The sequence below is a fragment of the Penicillium psychrosexuale genome, assembly GCF_028828465.1.
Source record: "Penicillium psychrosexuale strain IBT 29551 chromosome Unknown utg000001l, whole genome shotgun sequence".
NCBI lineage: Eukaryota > Fungi > Ascomycota > Eurotiomycetes > Eurotiales > Aspergillaceae > Penicillium > Penicillium psychrosexuale.
The window spans coordinates 1,206,687-1,226,714 of record NW_026643186.1 but is presented as its reverse complement, the minus strand read 5'-3'; the positions used below and the strand labels follow the sequence as shown (position 1 = coordinate 1,226,714).

At 48.6% G+C, this 20,028-nt stretch overlaps 8 protein-coding genes across 8 annotated transcripts; 5 read left to right on the top strand and 3 right to left on the bottom strand.

Annotated features, from left to right (window-relative positions):
• Positions 1-83: 83 nt before the first annotated feature.
• Positions 84-1,639, top strand: N7518_000465 (uncharacterized protein; the record flags this gene model as incomplete). Its single annotated transcript, XM_057181393.1, has 4 exons — positions 84-182; positions 248-720; positions 779-881; positions 941-1,639. 4 exons carry the CDS (start codon positions 84-86, stop codon positions 1,637-1,639), a joined length of 1,374 nt encoding a protein of 457 aa, XP_057046743.1.
• A 3,413-nt stretch (positions 1,640-5,052) lies between these two features.
• Positions 5,053-6,041, top strand: N7518_000464 (uncharacterized protein; the record flags this gene model as incomplete). Its single annotated transcript, XM_057181392.1, has 2 exons — positions 5,053-5,124; positions 5,223-6,041. 2 exons carry the CDS (start codon positions 5,053-5,055, stop codon positions 6,039-6,041), a joined length of 891 nt encoding a protein of 296 aa, XP_057046742.1.
• A 128-nt stretch (positions 6,042-6,169) lies between these two features.
• N7518_000463 (uncharacterized protein) lies at positions 6,170-7,754 on the bottom strand (the record flags this gene model as incomplete). Its single annotated transcript, XM_057181391.1, has 6 exons — positions 6,170-6,584; positions 6,635-6,912; positions 6,975-7,210; positions 7,271-7,365; positions 7,443-7,530; positions 7,580-7,754. The coding sequence occupies 6 exons, from the start codon at positions 7,752-7,754 to the stop codon at positions 6,170-6,172; spliced, it is 1,287 nt and encodes a 428-aa protein (XP_057046741.1).
• A 514-nt stretch (positions 7,755-8,268) lies between these two features.
• N7518_000462 (putative 3-methylcrotonyl-CoA carboxylase, beta subunit (MccB)) lies at positions 8,269-10,072 on the top strand (the record flags this gene model as incomplete). The annotated part of the gene is made up of 2 exons (XM_057181390.1): positions 8,269-9,716; positions 9,778-10,072. The coding sequence occupies 2 exons, from the start codon at positions 8,269-8,271 to the stop codon at positions 10,070-10,072; spliced, it is 1,743 nt and encodes a 580-aa protein (XP_057046740.1).
• Positions 10,073-10,775: 703 nt separating this feature from the next.
• N7518_000461 (uncharacterized protein) lies at positions 10,776-11,850 on the bottom strand (the record flags this gene model as incomplete). Its single annotated transcript, XM_057181389.1, has 8 exons — positions 10,776-11,190; positions 11,274-11,283; positions 11,336-11,364; positions 11,413-11,435; positions 11,490-11,569; positions 11,633-11,659; positions 11,736-11,767; positions 11,840-11,850. The coding sequence occupies 8 exons, from the start codon at positions 11,848-11,850 to the stop codon at positions 10,776-10,778; spliced, it is 627 nt and encodes a 208-aa protein (XP_057046739.1).
• A 1,428-nt stretch (positions 11,851-13,278) lies between these two features.
• yop1 (putative membrane biogenesis protein (Yop1)) lies at positions 13,279-14,287 on the top strand (the record flags this gene model as incomplete). Its single annotated transcript, XM_057181388.1, has 6 exons — positions 13,279-13,332; positions 13,516-13,722; positions 13,794-13,802; positions 13,938-14,001; positions 14,054-14,111; positions 14,164-14,287. 6 exons carry the CDS (start codon positions 13,279-13,281, stop codon positions 14,285-14,287), a joined length of 516 nt encoding a protein of 171 aa, XP_057046738.1.
• Positions 14,288-15,788: 1,501 nt separating this feature from the next.
• On the bottom strand, positions 15,789-16,527 carry N7518_000459 (autophagy-related protein 101; the record flags this gene model as incomplete). The annotated part of the gene is made up of 3 exons (XM_057181387.1): positions 15,789-15,976; positions 16,029-16,382; positions 16,440-16,527. 3 exons carry the CDS (start codon positions 16,525-16,527, stop codon positions 15,789-15,791), a joined length of 630 nt encoding a protein of 209 aa, XP_057046737.1.
• Positions 16,528-17,178: 651 nt separating this feature from the next.
• Positions 17,179-19,028, top strand: N7518_000458 (peroxisomal biogenesis factor 3; the record flags this gene model as incomplete). The annotated part of the gene is made up of 3 exons (XM_057181386.1): positions 17,179-17,336; positions 17,454-17,803; positions 17,860-19,028. The coding sequence occupies 3 exons, from the start codon at positions 17,179-17,181 to the stop codon at positions 19,026-19,028; spliced, it is 1,677 nt and encodes a 558-aa protein (XP_057046736.1).
• Between the last annotated feature and the right edge of the window lie 1,000 nt (positions 19,029-20,028).

Here is a 20,028-nt window from a genome sequence, read left to right as displayed (position 1 = left end):
GTAGACCATAATTCTTGTTTTTAAATTTGAAACCTAACAGTAATTGCAATTACCTTGTTTGGGTTCTATTTCGTCAACATATCATGCCCATGATGAATCCTTTCAGCGTGCTGAAGCAATATATCTGGAACTCTTCCCAAACCCCCGTCAAGGACATCAAGGAAGAGGTATTCGATCCGAAAGTATGTACATCTAGAGAAATATCGACGCTTAACCGAAAAACCACCTCTAAGATCTCATCAAACAGGTGCACCTCAACTACACCCCACCTTCAAAAAAATTTACCATGCAAGAATTGCTTCTAAGCCAGAGCCCAACCGCATCGCCAATTGCAGGAACAGTTCCATTCCCATTATTGTCTGCCGAGGGTGTCAAAGCCTACCGGAGAGCGCTATTCCAAAAGAATGTCATAGACAAATGTGCCAGCTCGCCATTTCCGGGGACTTTAGTCCTCCGCGACGCGGTGAAACAGTCAAAGTTTGTCAATGACTTTTGGACGCACCCCGAGACAATGAGGATTGTGTCTGAAGCAGTCGGTGTACCTCTGGAGGTGGTGATGCCAACGGAAATAGGGCACACTAACATCCAAGTTGAAGGCACTACCATTGCAGAAATGGCCAGTAATCTCAAAGCTGAGCCGGCGGTAGAAAAACTCGAGTTGAGTCTCGAAGACCGAACTTACGACCCTTTGAAAGATGCAAGTGCTATCATTCCGTGGCAGTAAGTTCATCCCCTGGCCGCCTTGCTTGTAGCACTGACGAGACTAACTGGCTCAAAGCTATGACTCGTATCCTTACGTTTGTGTATTGATGCTGAGCGACACTGAGGGTATGATCGGAGGCGAGACATATATCAAGAAGGGAGACGGGGAAGTACAGAAGGTGTGTAGGAAATATATCTTACTGAAACTAAAATTCCTCTGCTAACCAAGCCATTGAAGGTTGAGGGCCCCCAAATTGGGCATGCTGTCATGCTTCAAGGCGGCGAAGTCTGTCATCTGGCTGCCCGGGCGAAAGGCGTCAAGGAGCGCATATCGACTATTACTTCATACCGTTCTACAATGCCAAACGTTTACGACTCCAGCTATATTACCAACGTCCGCCCTTATGCGGATACAACCTCTCTCTATCCTGAATGGACACAATACCGCTTGCGAAAATTAAGGGACGAGCTCACCCATTATCTCGACGAGATGGAGAAAGACGAAGAGCCTGCCAAAGAGAGAAAGGATATACAAAGTCTTATAGACCAGCAGATTGATTATTTACGACGAACCTCTCGACAGATGATTGAACCTGAGTATACTCAGCGAGTTTTGAGGAACTATGGCAGGCCGTCATACTACGATGCACCTAGAATTTGGGAGACTGTACAATCACTACCGGAATTTGAGAGACTTGCATCAGCGGCGGATGAGGAACGACGTTGGCAGCCTGAGAGTATCTATTGGAAAGACCTCATGAGATCCACAGAAACAATTCGCTTAGGGAACCCCCTTCAGAGTGCTCTTGGAACTGCTGTGCGGGAGAAGACGAGAAAGTACTATATGGGGGATGAACTTCTGCGACAAGGACTCAATGAGGCGTTCTTGGATTGGTTGGGATACTCGGGTATTTGGGAACTTTACTGCAACATTTGATTGGAAGACATCACGAGATCCGAAATTTATGACCACGACTAGTTATTACATTGCACAAATATATTCGAACAAGACACATCTCCTATTGCACGCCAAGATAGGGATCAGTCGTATGAAGATTGTTTGTCTGTAGTACATAGTATACTGCAATATCTACAATACATCAATAATCAAAATGATATTCATGAATTTGATTGTGTTGGGTCACTGGACAGTCCAGAAGAGAGGTGCCATGCCCTCCCCCGGACTGTCCAGCAACAACTATATAAATAAGCCCTTGAGTTAGCCACTGGACAGCCCGAAAGAGAGGTGCCATGCCCTCCCTCGGACTGTCCAGCAACACCACCTTTCATACATTGAAGTCCAGTCTCCATCATCCAATACAACAAGTATAACTCACCGACATCAATTCGAGGCCTCGTTAAAACTAGCTGGAAGAAAACCCTGTGGGATAAATACAACCAGCTGGAAAGAGTACCTCGTACATATATTGAATCCAATTTCCGCTTGTTTCCTTTGTTTTCCCTTGAATTTCCTCCGTTGTTTTGTTGTCTTTCGATATCGTTTTTTTGATTTTTGATTTTGATTGAATGGATTGCCCAAAGTCGTTGGATGGGTTTGTTGGTTGTGCCAGTTGTTCGTTGGTTTTTGTCGATTTTGGATATTTATGTTGGCGGTATTGATATTGGTGATATTGATGTTTGCGATGTTGGTGTTGGTGTTGATATTGATATGGTTGGTATTGCTTTCGGTATTGTTTTCGGTGTTGTTGATATTCAAATGATTGTCCGATTGGATGTTTTTCTTTCGTCCGATGGGCACTTGAGTCCTTCTGTTTGACTAATTGGGTGGTATGGGTTGCCATGCCCGTTCTCTTCTTCGGAGTCGGTTCAATAGTAAATGTTGGCATGGCAACCCATACAAATTTTCTTCTTCGGGTCATTCGATGGGTAGTTGAGTCCTGAAAAACAGGACTCATTGGGTGGTACGGGTTGCCATGCCCGTTCTCTTCTGTTCAATGGTAAAATGGTGGCATGGCAACCCATACAAATCTTCTTCTTCAGAGCGTTCGATGAGTCCTTCTTTTTTAAGGACTCATTGGGTGGTATGGGTTGCTATGCCCGTTCTCTTCTTCGGAGTCAGTTCAATGGGTAGTGGTGGCATGGCAACCCATACATCTTCTTCTTCGGGGTTCGTTCGATGAATGGGCAATCAATTGAGTCCTCTTGTTTCTTCGGGACTCATCGGGTGGCACGGTTGCCACGCCCATTTTCTTCTTCAGGTTCGACCGGTTCGATTTCCTCCAACAATTTTTTCCATTTCCAGACGGCAGTGTCGAGCCGTCTACATTGTCAAGAGATTGTCTTGAGCTGTCGTAGAGCTGAGGCCTCATCAAAACCAACTAGGAGAAAAACCCGCGTGGGGAAAGCTTCCTAGCTGGAAAGAGTGCCTCGAGTGGTTGTGTATTGTAGTAACAATTTGGTGTCAATGACACCGTGGTGAATGTCCAACCGGGAGAAAACCACGTGGGAAAAGCTCCCGGTTGAACGTGAAGTTTTCACCAAGAATTTCAATATGGTTGAACGTCCAGTCGGCAGGAAACCCTATGGGAAAAACCGCCGATCTGGATGGGGGTGAGAGAGACTTCTATGGACGTTGAATGAACCAGTCCCACACGATGCCCACTTCAGCTGCGGGATTTTTTCCATACATTAAAGTCTCAAAAATAGAAATAGTATCAATCACCAGGAGATTTTTAGAGCCCAAGTTATCTGTCCCAAATGAGGACCACAGGCGCCGCAGTCCTCACCCAGTACATCAACCCCGGTATCAAGAATGCGAATGCTCGATGTTTGAATAGAGACCCGGGCCCTAGATCTCTCCCCAAACACGGCAAAGACGAGAGAGAGTTAGAATCCAAGTTATCAGCCACCAGCAAAGACCACAGGCGCCGCAGTCTTCACTGAGGACATCAAACCCAGATATTGCAAGTTGCGGATGCTTAGCACTTGAATAAAGGCTAGGGCCCTTAACCCCTACCCAAGCACTAAGGTGACGAGGTTTTCAAAATTCAAAGCACACAGGTAGTTTCTTCCAGAATAATTCAGTGGGTTTGTTAAATTCAATGCTCAACAGGTGGGAGTCCCAACTGGGACGAATAACGGGAGGCCCGCCGTAGCACATCGTGTGGGATGGTTGTAGAAGAAAAGAAAAAAAGCAGAGGGGAGGGGGGGGAGGACTGATATATATAGCTTAGTGTGACGTAAAACTCGATAGTGTCCGACATCCAATCAAGTAATCGACATATGTCCTGTGAAATGAAAGTTTAGATGTCCGGTCCGCATGAGGGAAGTATATATCGTACAAGACATAGTACTTCTGGTCCATTGAATGGGCTAGTACATTTAAGAATATCACCTGAACACTTGCGACACCGTAAGTGGAAAGCGGACGAAGTTATTTGATGACTGAATCCTAAAAATCACATGCATTTTTGGTATAATAGCTGGCCGCTGTTGTATACAGAACGGTGCATACAGACCACACTGCCATCTCATGTGAGAAAAGCTAAAGAAAACCCAAAAGCAAGTCTAGAACGAAACAAAAACATAAAGAGAAGAAGAGAAGAAGAGAAGCATGTCTTTACGAAAAGCTGCATTGATGCCTTGTTTCCAGGCCGTGAACTGCTCTGCTCTCTTAGATTATGTATTTAGCAGAGTCTATATCCTATACTCTACACATATTTCAAGGGGATTGTTACACCTCATTGCTGATTCGACCCCATTAGCAAGACGGTAGATACCTACAATTTGTATATAAACCACTAACAAAATTAAGTCACTTTATCATATCAACTACTTCATCGTCAACAACTTTTTTCAACAACTGTTCCATCATCATCAAGGGAAACATAGATAAAATACACGTTTTTTCTGATCAAATTGCAGGGTTTCTTAACTATCTGGTAGATTTAAAGTGATGCCTTCTATGTAGGACAGAATAAGAGGCAGAGGGTCGAATTAGCAATGAGGGAATTCCCTGTAACTAACAATCCCCTATTTCAATACTCATTGAACAGAAACCACTTTCTCCGTCTTCGTCGTCTTCTACGTATTCAAGACTCTCCCTCTCCAAGACAGAACGCAACACAGAGCCTACGTTGTATAGGGTAAATGCGATGTAGATCTGGAGAAACGCCAAGGCTTATGTTAGCAGGATTGCCATCTCCTTCAATGCACGATCAGTCCGATCTTCCCTCCGTCACGTCAGCCGTGCATCCTCGTTTTGCGTGTGCTCTACATATCTGTACTTGACTTACGTTCGTTGAAGTCTTGTCATTCATTTAACCAGCGCCCACTCGAAACCCTCGCCACTCGATCCCCTTCAACTTTTTTCCCGGTATCCACTACGAGATGTCCGACGACGATGAGTACTATGAATTCGAGGACGAATACATGTACGAGGATTTAGTCCCAGACATGGTCGTAAGTTCAATCTAAAACACCTCGTCCGACTCTGCCATCAGTGCTGCGCGAGAAAAACAGCGTCAATTCAGACCCTAACCAAAACTTTGCTTATCTAGGACGATCTCGCCGCTTCCTCACACTACGAAGCCGCGCTATATGAAGACCCAGGGATTGACGTCGAAGAATACTTCAGTGACTGGGACTATTATTCAGACGATTACCACGATGATGACGCAACGGTCGAACAAAGCGCAGAGAGAAAGAAAAGAACCGAGATCGCAGCGACAACATCACGACGAACGAAGACACCTTCCCGCCCAAAAGGCCACATCGCGCGAATCCCGCCGACGAAATCCACCCTGATGCCGGATGTCGCCTCCTTCCAGGGCGTGGTGTGGAAAACACCCGCGCTGGACCGGGACCAGGATGTCGCCATTTTGTACGAACCGGACACGGGCGAGAAAGTCGCGCTTCTAGAGAACTGGCGGGAAGTCTTCAAATTTTCCCAGCCGGCACTGGATAGGTCGCGGTTGAAAAGGCGACACGTGGTTGAATCTAAACCCGTCGATTCGTCGCTGGCTGACGATGAATCTGATGGCGCCGACGACGAGTCTGATAGCGAGGACGAGATGTCGGATGATGTCTCGTCGAATGCCTCGGGCGTTGATGATGGGGATGCTGGGGATGCGTCGAATACAACCTCGGACCCGGACCCGGACTCTTTCCGCTCGCTGAAACTGTCTTCGCCGCCGAAGGTTGTGATTCCGTTGAAGAGGGGGTGGAAGCGGAAGGCTGTTGCGCAGAAGGACGACACCGACGATGAATCGGCGTTGCCTCCACAGAAGAGGGTTGAGGTGCGGAAAGGCGGTGATGACAGGGCTACAAAGCGTGGTGCGACACCGCCGGTACGCAGGTCGACCAGGCAGAAGAACTAGGACGGTTATGTTAATAATTTCGGATGTATGGCTATTTACAACATGTACAATAGATGAAATGAATCTGCATATAGTCTTCTAAAGAGATGGCATTGCCCAAATGATATTTTTGTGTATAATTCTCTTGCTTAAGCATACTCCTTGTTGAATGCGCGGCCAATGACCATTCTGCGGATCTCGCTTGTACCAGCGCCAATCTCATACAGCTTCGCGTCCCGGAGAAGGCGCCCAGCAGGAATCTCGTTGATATAGCCGGTTCCTCCCATGAGTTGGATGGCATCGAGCGTGCATTCAGTCGCGCGTTCGGCGGCGTAGAGGATTGCACCGGCGCAATCATGAGTGCGCACGGCCATCTCGCCAGGTTCCACGGCGGCGTTGTCTACCTGCCGTGCCGTGGCGTATGTGTACGCACGCGAGGCAGCCAGCTTAGTGTACATGTCCGCTAGCTTGCCCTGGACCAGCTGGTTGTGGGCGATCGGTGCACCAAATTGCTTGCGCATGTGTGTGTAAGGAAGGACGAGGTCGAGCGCAGCTTGCATGATTCTGGGGAGTGTTAGAATGCGAGAGTTGTGCTGGGGTATTGGATGGCTCACCCTAATGGTCCTGCACTCAGGACGAGTCGCTCCAAGTCCAGACCCTCCATCAAGACGCGGACACCGCGATTTAACTCACCCAGGACGTTCTCTCGGGGAACGAAAACATCCTCAAAGATGAGCTCGCCTGTGTTAGAGCCACGCATACCCAACTTGTCTAGCTTGCGTGCACATAAAAAGCCCTTGAAGGTCTTCTCAACTATGAATGCTGTGATACCTTTGGAGCCTAGTTCAGGTTCTGTCTTGGCGTACACGACAATATAATCGGCATCGGGGCCCTGTAAAGTGTGAGCAATGGGGTCGGAACTTCCAAGCCCCTCTATATAACCAACCTACTTACGTTGGTAATCCACATCTTAGTTCCATTCAAGAGCCAGCCTCCGTCGACTTCCTTCGCCGTGGTCTTCATGCTGACTACATCGGAGCCAGCTGAATGCTCTGACATTGCAAGAGCACCGACCTTCTCGCCTGATAGGAGACCGGGAAGAATGCGCTCTTTTTGTTCCGTAGAGCCATTGAGGGAGAGCTGGTTCACGCAGAGCTGGGAGTGGGCGGCGTAAGAGAGACCGATGCTTCCTTTCATCCAGAATCGAGGTTAGATCGATGTTTCAATTGGCCATATACTGGAAGACATACCGGACGCTCGACTGATTTCCTCCATCACCACACAGTGTGCCTGGTAGCCCATACCCAGGCCACCGTACTCCTCGTCGGCTGTGACACCGAGGAACCTTGATCTATGTTAGTATGCACTGTATAACACAATCCCTTCCCAAAGAAGAGAGTCAAAGATTGGAGAGAACCATACCCAGCATCACCCATCTTCTTCCACATTTCCGCTGGGAACTCATTCTGTTCATCTGTCCGTGCAGCAACATCGGCTGGGATCTCACGCCCTACAGCAAGGTTAGAAATGCGACTTGGGTAAGAGCATAGCTAATGTACTTGTAAAATCTTGCACGCGCTCCCGCAGCTCTAGGAGATCACTCTCGGACGGAGGTAGAAAGCCCGTGGGGTGTTTTGTTGAGATAGAGCGGAAATACGGGGTAAGTGCGGGGATGCGGGTTAGCCGTACCGCGCGTGTTGAGGTGCGAAGGAGAGGGAGGGTTAGGGACGCCATGGTCATATGAGAGAATGTAGAATGCAGATTCCGGGGGAGAAGTGTCTTTGGGGAAGTGGACCTTTTAAAGATGTGTGCAAGGGGGATCGGTAGTTCCTCGGCGCAATCAGGCTCAGACACTTGTTATACTATGAGTTTCCCACCTTGTAACGAGTAATGCTTTTGGATTTCCGATACTAGAATCTCTCTATAAGCTCCTTGATTTCAAACTAACTGGTTTTTCTATTCTATGCTTTCTCTCCCTCACCAATTGTCCAGCATCTTTCTGTTGTTTCTCAGCATTCTCATGGCCCTCGGGTATATGCGGCAATCATCGCATCTCCGCATTTGAGGCGACCCCAGCTTTGTGGCCCGCTTTGTGCCTTCTCGCTTCTCTTCTGCTGTTTCCTGTTCGTATGCCTTTGAATACTCCGGGGAACTCCTAATATACCTATAAATCCCTCTTCAGTTTGACTTGAGCTGAGCTCTGCCATCCTCTTCTCAGAATCAGCTACACTCCACACTTTTCCCCGCAATGCGTGTCCCGTCCCCGCTCGTCCTCCAAACCTGGGGTTCCCGACTCGGACCACGGAAATGTCTCAACTCATTCCGCCAGTCAACAAATATTACACGACCAGCTTATAGAACAGTAGCAAGTTATACACATCCTCACCATGCCTCAGCCCTCTCAGTCCTCCCCACAGCAGTGGACACCTCCTCACAGGAGTACCGCGAAAACAGCGAACAAATGCAAAAACTCCTCGACCAGATGAACAGTCTACACACAAAAATTGCACGCGGAGGAAATGATAAAGCGCGCGAAAAGCACATCGCCCGCGGCAAAATGCTCCCAAGAGACCGGATCTCCGCCCTAGTCGACCCAGGCACCTCCTTCCTAGAGCTATCCGCACTCGCGGGACACGGTGTCTACGGCGAGGATGTTCCAGCGGGTGGGATCATCACCGGAATTGGGATGGTCGAGGGTGTCAACTGTATGATCGTTGCCAACGACAGCACCGTCAAGGGCGGCACCTACTACCCCGTCACAGTGAAGAAGCACCTCCGCGCACAGGCGATTGCGCAGGAGAACCGCCTCCCCTGTATCTACCTTGTTGACTCTGGTGGTGCAAACCTGCCTCATCAAGCAGATGTGTTCCCAGATCGTGATCACTTTGGCCGGATCTTCTTCAACCAGGCCCGCATGAGCGCCCTCGGTATCCCACAACTATCCGTTGTCATGGGTCCCTGCACAGCCGGTGGTGCATATGTGCCTGCGATGAGCGATGAGACCATCATCGTCGAGAACCAGGGTACTATCTTCCTGGCAGGCCCGCCTCTCGTCAAGGCCGCGACGGGCGAGGAGGTTTCCGCCGAGGATCTCGGTGGCGGTCAGCTGCATTCGAGCATCTCCGGTGTTACCGACTACCTGGCTGTCGACGATGCCCACGCTCTAGTCCTTGCTCGCCGCTCCGTCGCGAATCTCAACTACCCTACCACGAGCACTCCGCTCCGGCTCGAGAACGGTAATGGAGATTCGCATGTCGTGAAAGAACCGCTGTACGACCCTAATGAGCTAAACGGAATCGTTGGCACCAATCTCCGACGCCAGATCCCTGTCCACGAGGTCATCGCGCGGATTGTCGATGGGAGTGAATTCGCCGAGTTCAAGCGCGACTATGGCTCGACCCTGGTAACGGGCTTTGCCCGCATCCACGGCCACCGTGTCGGCATAGTTGCTAATAATGGAATCTTGTTCTCTGAGTCCTCGCTCAAGGGAGCGCACTTCATTGAGCTTTGCGCTCAGCGGCGGATCCCGCTTGTCTTCTTGCAGAATATCTCCGGCTTCATGGTCGGCGCTGATGCTGAGAAGGGCGGCATCGCGAAGAACGGTGCTAAGCTTGTCACTGCGGTTGCGTGTGCCGATGTCCCCAAGTTCACTGTTGTATTTGGGTCCAGTGCTGGTGCTGGTAATTACGGGATGTGGTATGTTTCTTTCTTTCTCCTTAGGCTTTCTTTAGTTCTTCTCTAACTGATATTGCTCTAGTGGTCGTGCCTACTCGCCTCGTCTTCTCTTTATGTGGCCTAATGCGAAGATCGGTGTGATGGGCTCTGAGCAACTCTCTGCCGTTATGGAAGCAGTTGGACGAACCGCTGATCCGGCTTTGAAAGACCGCATCGACCGTGAATCTGAAGCGACGTTTTCCTCGGCTCGTTTGTGGGATGATGGTATCATCCCGCCGTCTGAGACGAGGAAAATGCTGGGATTGGGTCTGACAGCTGCGCTCGGTGGCAAGGCTGAGCCGGATGTGCAAACCAGGTTTGGTGTCTTCCGGATGTAGGGTTGGATCGAGGCATGGTTATTTCTATTCAAATAATTCGAGAAAATATAGAATAGAAGACATTTGTTTATGTGCCGTTGACTTGTTACGACGGTTCGGGATAGTCAAATGGAATATGCGGTGGACAGTCGCTTTGTATCAAATTATGTAGCCTTAGCCTCTATAGACTATCGTTCTTTAGTCTAGTGGACTTCTAGAATTGCACGGCGCGGTTCAAGGAGCGCATCAAAGGAAAGGGTTTGAATCGCACAAGATATCCGGTACTATAATTTCACGCCTTTTTGTTGACGGCGAAGGGTCCAACCACAAGGATTGTAGCGTGAGCCTATCAACCAAACGATAATAGCAACAGGACCAAAAGAAAAGAAAGCACTTTTTTCCATCTCTTGAAAGTAGTCTTTTTAGAGTCCAGATCAACCAAGCCTCAATCAAATATGTCAAATAATAAAAAGAAGTATGACACCAATTGTGTACAGCGCAAAAAAAGAAAAAAAGAAAAGATACAAATCTGTAGCTGCGAAGCATGGTTCTATAGGGGTGGGGAGAGGAGAGGCATAGCCATATCGGCAGCATATAGAAAGAACATCAGTCATACATGACATGTCAAATGCATAGCAGCGTCGAATAGGCATAGATCGCAGAGGGTCGTATCGCATGAAAATGAAACAAGACAAGGGGCCTCGGCGCCCCTTGAATTGCTAAATCAAAGGATGACACACGGCCCGCGGCGGTTTTTCGGCCGGCGATTGTCTCGCTTGCGGTTCGGGCCTTCGCGCTTTCGGTTGGGATCGTTGCTGCTCTTTGCGGCCTCGGAGTCTTTGCGGATGATCTGGCGGCACAGATCAACGAAGACTTCGTTGACGTTTGCGCGGCGCCGGGCAGAGGTCTCGTAGTATGGTGCGTTACCCCATTTCTGGGATAGACCGAAGGCGCGAGCGCGTGGTACGGCGCGATCTTCTTCTAGGTCGGATTTGTTGCCCACGATCACAATTGGGACGTTCTCGTCGTCTTTGATTCGGATGATTTGTTCGCGGAGCTCGGAGAGTTCGTTTAGGGAGGACATGCTCGTGATGGAGAAGACGAGGAGGAATCCTTGGCCTTGTTTCATGTAGAGCTCTCTGTAGACAATGTTGTTAGTACGGTGTGTTTTTCTCGGAGTTGGTTCGCGGATTGGTAATGGATGGAGTGTGGCTAGATTTACCTCATTGCCGCTTGTGGGTTGTTAGCTTCGATCTCACATGGGTAGATGTGCCAAAAACTTACTGAACTGTTCTGTTCCTGCGGTGTCAAGACTTCAAAATTTTAGCATCATGCCATATCCAAACCACCGAGGTACTCACATCTCCAGTATACATTGTCGACCCTATCAAGCATGGTTAACGGCCGAGTAATTTCCAGCGCGTAGTAGACAACTTACGTCTACCTCAATCTGTTTCCGGTATGAATCCTCGATCGTAGGGTCGTAGCTTTCAATCCAGACATTTTGAACGAATTGGGCTAGAAGGCGATTGTTGCTCAGCTTGAGGACTCAGGGCAGGGTGCGGAACACAGGGAACGAACCTGTTAGACAACTTTTTCCAACACCACCTGTTATCGCGTCGCATGGGAATGCCTGTGGTCAGCCTATGACCTATGGAAACATCTCAGGAGGAAAGGCTCCTACCAGCACCCAACACAACAATGTGGTATTCGCGTCTAAGCGCAAACAAACAATTAGAATTGGGTCTAGAGACATTCAAGGAGTATCATGGAGTATCATGGACTCACTGTGGCCGCATTGAGAAAAGTGTGTATCGATATTTAGTGATTCGGAATGGAAATCGAAACAGCTCTCGAGGACGAAGGTCAGGCTTAGTGTGGATCCCACGTGGTATAGATGGCGATCTCAAATCGTAGAACAGTTGGCTGTGAGAAATTGACCCATAAACCACGTTGAATGCTTCAATTGTATTGTGTAGCTCCCTTGGGGGTGGAAGAGCTCAGGAGGGCGGTACGCGGGTGTGGTTACATGGCCCGCCTTTGCGTAGACGGGGGATATGGAGATTCGAGTGGTTCGAGGGATTGGAGGGTCCACTGGAGAAGTATCAAGACATATAAAGTAAGGTAAAGGTATTTAGGCGTTTCTGCATGAATTTTTTTAGGGGAGGGGAGAAGGTCTGATAACGGGAGTTATCCTAATTGCATCTCCTGTCCCTTCGACCCAATCACACCATATGCCGAGGTCGTCTCTGGCGGTCAGGCGCTAACTGTAAGTGTATGTATGCTGTCGGTCTTTTCAGAATGTTTGCTCCTTTCTTTTGGGGTCTTCTTGGTCTTTTTTTATCTTTTCTTTCCCGACTGCAACTGCTATCCCTGTGAATACGGGTCACGTGACTCCCCTGATATGCCATCCCGGGGCCATTTGTGTTTGAAGATACTCAGAATCGGGTCATTTTTCTAAATTTTCAAATTGATACCTCATGTTTGAGAGAGGAAGAGTGTGTGGAAATAGTGCAATGTTTCTCAATTGGTCAGTTTTGATAGGCGGGATCTCGGGGGAAGCAGAAGGATGCATCACATACGACCAACTACTGCAGGGGAGGCCCACAAAGGGACTCTCCCCGGTTTCATGATGGAAGGAAAAAAAAAAGATTAGAAACGCAAACAGGTCAACGGGTAAACAAGTTATTTGGTATAGCCCTCGATGATCTTGGGAAAAGCCGCGTACGTCATGTCGTATAGGATGTACGATCTCGGGAGATTTGTGGAGGGGCCAACGGACTGGCTCTGATACATTATACTCCAGATGTTCGATTTGAAATCTGTTTTAAGGTACATCGATACATAGGGCTACCACTGCTGAAGCTTAAACTCGCTACAGGCCACTAATATATTCCCCTTAGCCCCTCAATTAGGCACTCTAGCAGACGGCATTTATGAAGATAGAAGCAGGATCCATAGTCATCTGCACGATCTCCAGGCGTAGATCTTCTGATCATATCGATATACTCCTTATATCAAGCCAATAGCCTTGGAACAATTTACTTTGTCCAGCTTCATAAGTGGATGGATACGTCATATCTATCACGTGATGAGCACAGGCTAGCCAGCCTCTGTCCTCTTTGCCGCCGTCTTGACCGGTTGCATTCTCACCATCCCTCACTCCGTTCTCATCCTATTAGCTTTTTGACTTGTTTTCCCACAAACGATACCCCTTATAAACAAAAATGGCCTCTTTCCAGGAACGTGCCCAGCACTCTATTGCTCAGCTCGACAAGGAGGTACGTTTCCAGCCATTGTTTTGTGTGTTTCGCTGTCCTCCTAGGTCAAACCCTCGCCTGGTGGCTGAAATGCCCCTAAGCGATAATGACCACAGCAGGAGCATCTGCAATCACATCCTTTGATACATACTTCACTATAGTATCTATCGCTGTGGTTTTGAGCTAACATCTGCTATTTCGTAGCTCTCCAAGTACCCTGTCCTTGCCAACCTTGAGCGTCAGACCAATGTCCCCAAGGTCTATGTTATCCTCGGCCTTGTCGGAGTCTACTTCTTCCTTGTCTTCTTTAACATTGCTGGCGAGTTCCTCGTCAACTTTGCCGGTTTCCTGATCCCCGGTTACTACTCCCTTAACGCACTTTTCACCTCAAGCACTCAGGATGACACCCAGGTGAGTTTTTTTTTTGTAAATTTCCCCCTTTACACACAAATTACTAACCTTGTCTTTTTTCGCTCTTATAGTGGCTCACGGTATGTTCACATGATTCTATCACCTGGTTGTTACAATCGTGCGGAAGTAATCACCGCTGATTGTTATCATACACCACCCACGTGACATATTTCCCGCTTGCACGCGATCAGTAATTCTAACATATGACTTGATAGTACTGGGTTGTGTTTGCTTTCCTGACTGTCATTGAGAGTGCCATCAGCGCTGCTTACTGGTTCCGTACGTGCCCACAATATGCCGATCTTCTGACTATCTTGCTAACTGATCGCAGCCTTCTACTACATCTTCAAGTTCGTTCTGATCATGTGGATGGCCCTTCCCCAGACCAGGTATGTTACTATTCCATGACCAAGTTAAGACCAGTAGCTGATCTCTTTTAAGCGGTGCCCAAATTGTCTTCAACTCCTTCCTCCAGCCCGTGCTTGGCCGTTTCTTCAGCTCCAACGGTACTTCCTCCAACCTGCGCGCTCAGGCCGAGGCTGCGAGCAAGCCCCACTCCACTTAAAGGTGTGTAGTCTCACATCTTAACTGAGAATCGCGTCGACAATAAAAGCTCCGTGGAACCTACTTAGGCGCAGGTCGCGGATCCGATTCTCTGTGCCGAAGCACAAAGTGGAGTGGTTGGCTCAAATGTTCGTTGCCATGATTAAATAGGGGCAGTGCAATAGCTGGAACATGAAATAGAGAGGACCCGAGAAATTTTGCAACGGGTCCGAGGTTGGATATTCGCTGAATATGAGAATGTTATCTTGGTTCTTGCCATTTTGTCACACTCGAGTGGATTAGTTGTTAGTTCGTACATTATGAATGTGGATGCAGTTGGTTTCATAGATGTGTTCGAGATCGACGTTATCTACGTTATCTACATGTATCTTCTCAGGGTGTTGCCCTATGCGCCATCGAGCTGTGTCCTTACAAAGCCGTACGAGTGAGGATGCTTGAGTATCCATGGATAGATTGAGGGCTTGACGAAGACCGTACATGACTTTGTCAGTAGTTGCCATCCAAAATATACATTTTGATTCCAAGAACTTAACTGATACACACATGACATAGCATTAGTTAGTATTATATGCGCACTCTATCATCCAATGACCTCCTTAAAACGTCATGCACAACCGTCCCCGCAAATACAGGGTGAACGGATCAACCCCAAGAAGCTGGTCCGATAGCTGCTAGTAAATATCAAGATTCCAATCAAAGCAAGTGAACTTAATAATGACAATTTCTTCACATTGGGAATGATCGATTTCGTAAACGCCCGTTCGAAGTCTTCTACTCTTCCCCGGGTCGATATAATCAATAAAAGTAGTATGATATGTATTCTCAATACTCGAGCTGTCATGTCGGCTTCTGTTGGATCAATGTGATGCTTCTTTGGTTTGCATTGGGGTATTGGCACACTGCATGAAGGGGTAGTTGTATTTGGGGCTAAATATTGGGTGTTGATGGATCAGATGGAATATTATTGGCTAAGAGATAGCACTTTGCTTACAACCTGCAGGCTTTTTATGCAGGGTGCAGCTCCACAGAATGTGTTTTAGAAAATACTACTCCAAACCAAATACCATGACGGTCTCGCTGAAGAGACGTTGTACACCGAGATTACAAACCTCTCTGGTTTATGATGCCTCGTGACTCAACAGAAGGTCTGGAATAGTTAGTGGTTTCATATTGATTTGAAAAAGGATCCATATGTACTTTACGCCGCATTGTAAAAAGAACCAGCCCAGCCCTTTCAAGAATCCAAAAATACATAAACACCTAAGCACTGAACTCCAGATGACCACCACAGCACAGGGGGTTTGTACACTCATAGTAATAACCCTTTTTATAACATCTGACAGATTTCGTAACTCGTATCGGGGTCGATCGCCCGCAGCCATGTTTCACTGAAGGAAACAAAAGCAACGTGTCCGGTTGGTTGAACAATGATCGGAGTGGGAACGTATTAGAATTGACGATTTAGAGGTATATCGTCCAAGCTCTTAGTTAAACAGCATATCTCAGTAAAGCCCCATGCGATTTCCCCAGCCATCAGCCCGCGGGTTGACGACAATCCGATAGGGAAAGGGATTGGAGTCGCTAGTGGTGATGGGCGGGATATGGTCTTTATCTCGATTGACAACGCTCAAGATTTTCAAAGCTGCCTTTTGCAGCATATTTCCCATTGCCTTGCGCACCTTGGCTCGTTCTGTAACCAAATTAGCTCTGGATAAAAAAGGGACCCCGCAGACTGTACATACCAGACTCAGTACGCGGTGTCGCGATCGTCACATCAAGTGTCCAGATCTCCCAGCACACCTCTTCCTCGCCTTTCCCTGTCAGTCCACCAAACCAGTGCCCCGACCGACGTCGTTTCTTCTCGTAGAACTCGACTGCGATCCGCCCTCGCACACCCCCGCCCCCACCGACAATTTGGCCATCCTGCCCGCCGGCTGCGGAGGACAGATGCTGCCGGACCAGAGCTGATATCCGTGATTCAATCAGTGTTTCCAGGTCTGCATCATTTATAGCGGGGAGTGTGAAGTCGAGCACGTCAAAGGTGACTGGCCGGATGGAAGGGAAATAACGGTGGAAGAAGATGAGGTTCAGGACGCCTGGCAGAAAAAACTTAGTACAAACGACATGCCTAATATGTCTCCCTCACAACTGACCCTTCAGTACATCTCGCACATGGGTGGTGTCCGCGAAGATCTCCAGAAAGTACTCCGGAGGGGTTTTGCGGGGCTCCATCCCCGCCATGACGCAGCTCACAACCAGGCCGGTTGAGTGCAGCCTCAAACGGTTCCTGCTGGTGAAAGAGGAAGTATTGTCAGGAATACAAAATTGAGGGACAGTCAGTAAACAAGTTGTTGCATAGAGCTGGAGGGGTGTAAGGTGGAGTGATGATTCCGAGGCCGATATGGCAAGGGGGGCGGGTCTGTATCGGACGTAGCCGACTGAAGCTTATCGCTTATCATCGAACTGGGGTGAAACCAGCTTCAAAGAGGACATCTATGTTCAAGGAGTACGAAGTATACGGAGTAGGAGTATAAAGAGCAATGAAGAGGACAAGAAAGAGACATACAGGGATTAGCGGGTTATTGCGGGATGGCCATGCCAAATCCGGAGCTTTAAGATACGATCATTGATGATTTAGAGAAATGAGTGAAGATGGTCAAAAGTTTAGAGCTGTAAGCTATTGCAGGTATTAAAATCCTCTGTGGTGCTTTATAGACGCGGTTCACTTACATTGCATGACGGTGAGCTCTAGCCGAGGCCTGAAACTGGCGATCAGCGCCCGAAGCCGGTCTTCCCCATCTACTCCGTACTTAACCATCCATCTCCCAAATATATCATGATTTGGGATTGCCTGTCATTTTAACTTCTTCCAGAGAAGCACCAAACACAAATATGATCGGTGCGACGAGGCGCTGGTTCCAGCGCAATCGCAAAGGTCTTGCAATCGGGGCTGGGGTGATAGGAGCTGGCTATTTGGCCGGACAATACCTGCTGTCTAAGATCTCCGAGGCGCGGGAACGCATGAGCAGCGATCGGATTGCTCGCGAGAAGTCAGTTTCCCTTGTTTTTGATGACTCCTATTCCTCCGCTAGCAAGCACGCGAGCTTGTAGCACGTGAAAGCCCGACCAGCATACCCCGGACCGGAATCACTGACCCATGGCAATAGTTTGCGCCGACGATTCGAACAAAACCAGACCGATTGCACATATACTGTCCTCGCGTTATTGCCGACCGCCGCCGAGAATATTATCGATGCCCTCCCAGTTGAGGAGTTGACCAAGGAACTCCAGCAGAAGCGAGCGGAGAGGTTGGCTCGGCTGAATGCAGGAGAGGCGACTGGGTCAGATCTGAGCTCGGTTTCCCCGAGTATGCCGGACGAGGATCGGAGGAGCCTCTCTAGTTTCCAGAGTGAAGGATATGTGCACGCAAGCCAGGCCGGCGATGCTCTGAACTCGGACGCACAACCTCGGCCCAAACGAAACAAGACACAGCTGTGGAATGAGGTGAAGATTACCTGTGAGTCTGTTTCGTTCATCATAAAACCTCATCTGTCAGAAATTAACGTTTCCTAGCTATCACGCGGTCTTTTACTATGATCTACACTCTCTCCCTGCTCACTGTCTTCACTCACATCCAACTCAACCTACTCGGCCGCCGGAACTACCTGTCCAGCGTGATCTCCCTTGCTACACCACCTGCGAACGTCTCGACAATCAGTCTTGAAGACCACGATGATGAACTCACTCAGACATTGGGCGATGACTTCGAGACCAACCGGCGTTACCTCGCCTTCAGTTGGTGGCTGCTTCACCGCGGGTGGAAGGGTCTAATGGGAAGAGTGCAAACTGCCGTAGAGGAAGTATTTGGACCTTTGAATCCACGCGAGGATATCAGTTTGGCCAAGCTCTCTGAGTTGACCTTGCAAATCCGCAAGAAGGTGGAAGGCAGCACCGAGGACGAGCGACGATCTCAAAAATGGCTTTCTTGCTTGCTTCCCCCGGCAGAGGAAGAGGAACATGTCTTGCGCGAGTCGGGCGTGGAAGGCGTAGCCGACACAACCTCTTCCCAAACGGCATCGAAGCTGCGACACCTCCTGGATGAGACGGCGGATTTGATCGACTCTCCCTCTTTCTCCCTTGTCCTCACACTTCTTAATAACGAGGGATTCTCAACCCTTATCGATCAAAGATGTGCCGCTGACGCCTTCAAGGCGCCCACCTCCGCACCGGAGACTGCCCCGCAGTCCTTCGATTCAATTGCCACTGTTGTGCCCCTGGCTGCCAACTCCGAGCGCAAGACAAAGCTTGCCAATCTTCTGGCTGTCATGACTCGCCAAGCACATGTGATTGGCAATGGTGCCCACCCACCAAATGAGTATCTGGTCGCCATGGACCAGAACGTGCGTGAGCTCGAAGCCTTCTCTGCCGTGGTCTATAGTTCGAACTTCGACCTCGAGCTTCTTGGTGCCAAGAACACAGCGGTACCGACTAGGGAGACGGATCTAGTCGATACTGAAAGTGCTTCATCGTCTTTCTCCGAGATGATAGTTGAGAAAGAGGACAAAGCAGATTTAAAGGAGGATATAAATGAGCCACAATCACGCAATGCCTTGCCCGAGGAGCCAGCCTTCAACGAGCCTGCGCCTGAGCCGTTGGCAGACTCAGCATTTGAAGAGGCTTGGGGCAAGGCCACGGATGATGGGAGCATCTCCCCAGCAGGAGGAAACCAGCCCGCACAGTAATACGATGAAGATATATTCAATCCTGATGGCGATTGTGTGATTCTCTACAACCTTACTCCCTTGTTTTTCGCACATCGCTGTGGGTCTGGTTTCTATCTCCACTGCATACATTATCTTTGCGATAGAATTGTGTTATGTTAATGATATATGTCAATTCAACTATCTATTCCTAGTCAGTTCTCTCGAAAATTCCTACTAGCGTAATATAGCTGTGCATGTTTTCTCTACGTCGATTATCGAGGTCCTGAACCCTACGGTTTAGCGAGCATGCCATTGTACAATCCTATAGTGTGAGTGGAGCGGCGGGGGGCTTATGCTTGGGGATAGTGGCGCTGAGACACCCAAGGCGAAGTCTTAAAGAGATTATGGAGCCATATTAGGTATCTGCAAATAACAAGCCTGGAAAGCAAAGGATATGCCAGACATATGCGCCAATCCCGCTAGCCTCGGGACTGCAAATTGTGACATGCAGATGTTTTTGCGTCTACTTAGTATAACAGACATAGTTCATACTACATACTATGTCCTATATCGCACCTTTTTTTCCCCACTGTCACACAATGGTCTCTGTCCTCGACCGGTGCCTTGTTCTGAATGCCAATGTACGATCAGGCACAGGCACTTCTCCTTTGTGTCTCTGTACAAACCTGGATACGCTGAAACATCTTGACGTCATGACTATATATTTTCCTTTCGCAGCTTCCGAGCTCCACCAATGAGCCCACTTCGTGTGGCGCAGCTGTCTTTTATGTCGCGCAATTGAAATTTTATCGTATTTGACTATACGGAGATGGACTACACATGTATTGAGGTAGTGCGTTTAAGGCCTGATTTTCGCCCTATTAAATAAAGGGGTTGAAGCATTGCCTTAACTATGCCCTTTCTTTCAAGGGATAGTCCAATTATGCATCAATACAGCCCTGGGAGAATCAACCCGTAGCTGACGAGTACTCTGGATGGCGGCTATTTGGAGTGATTTCCCTGTACGTGGTACTCCGTA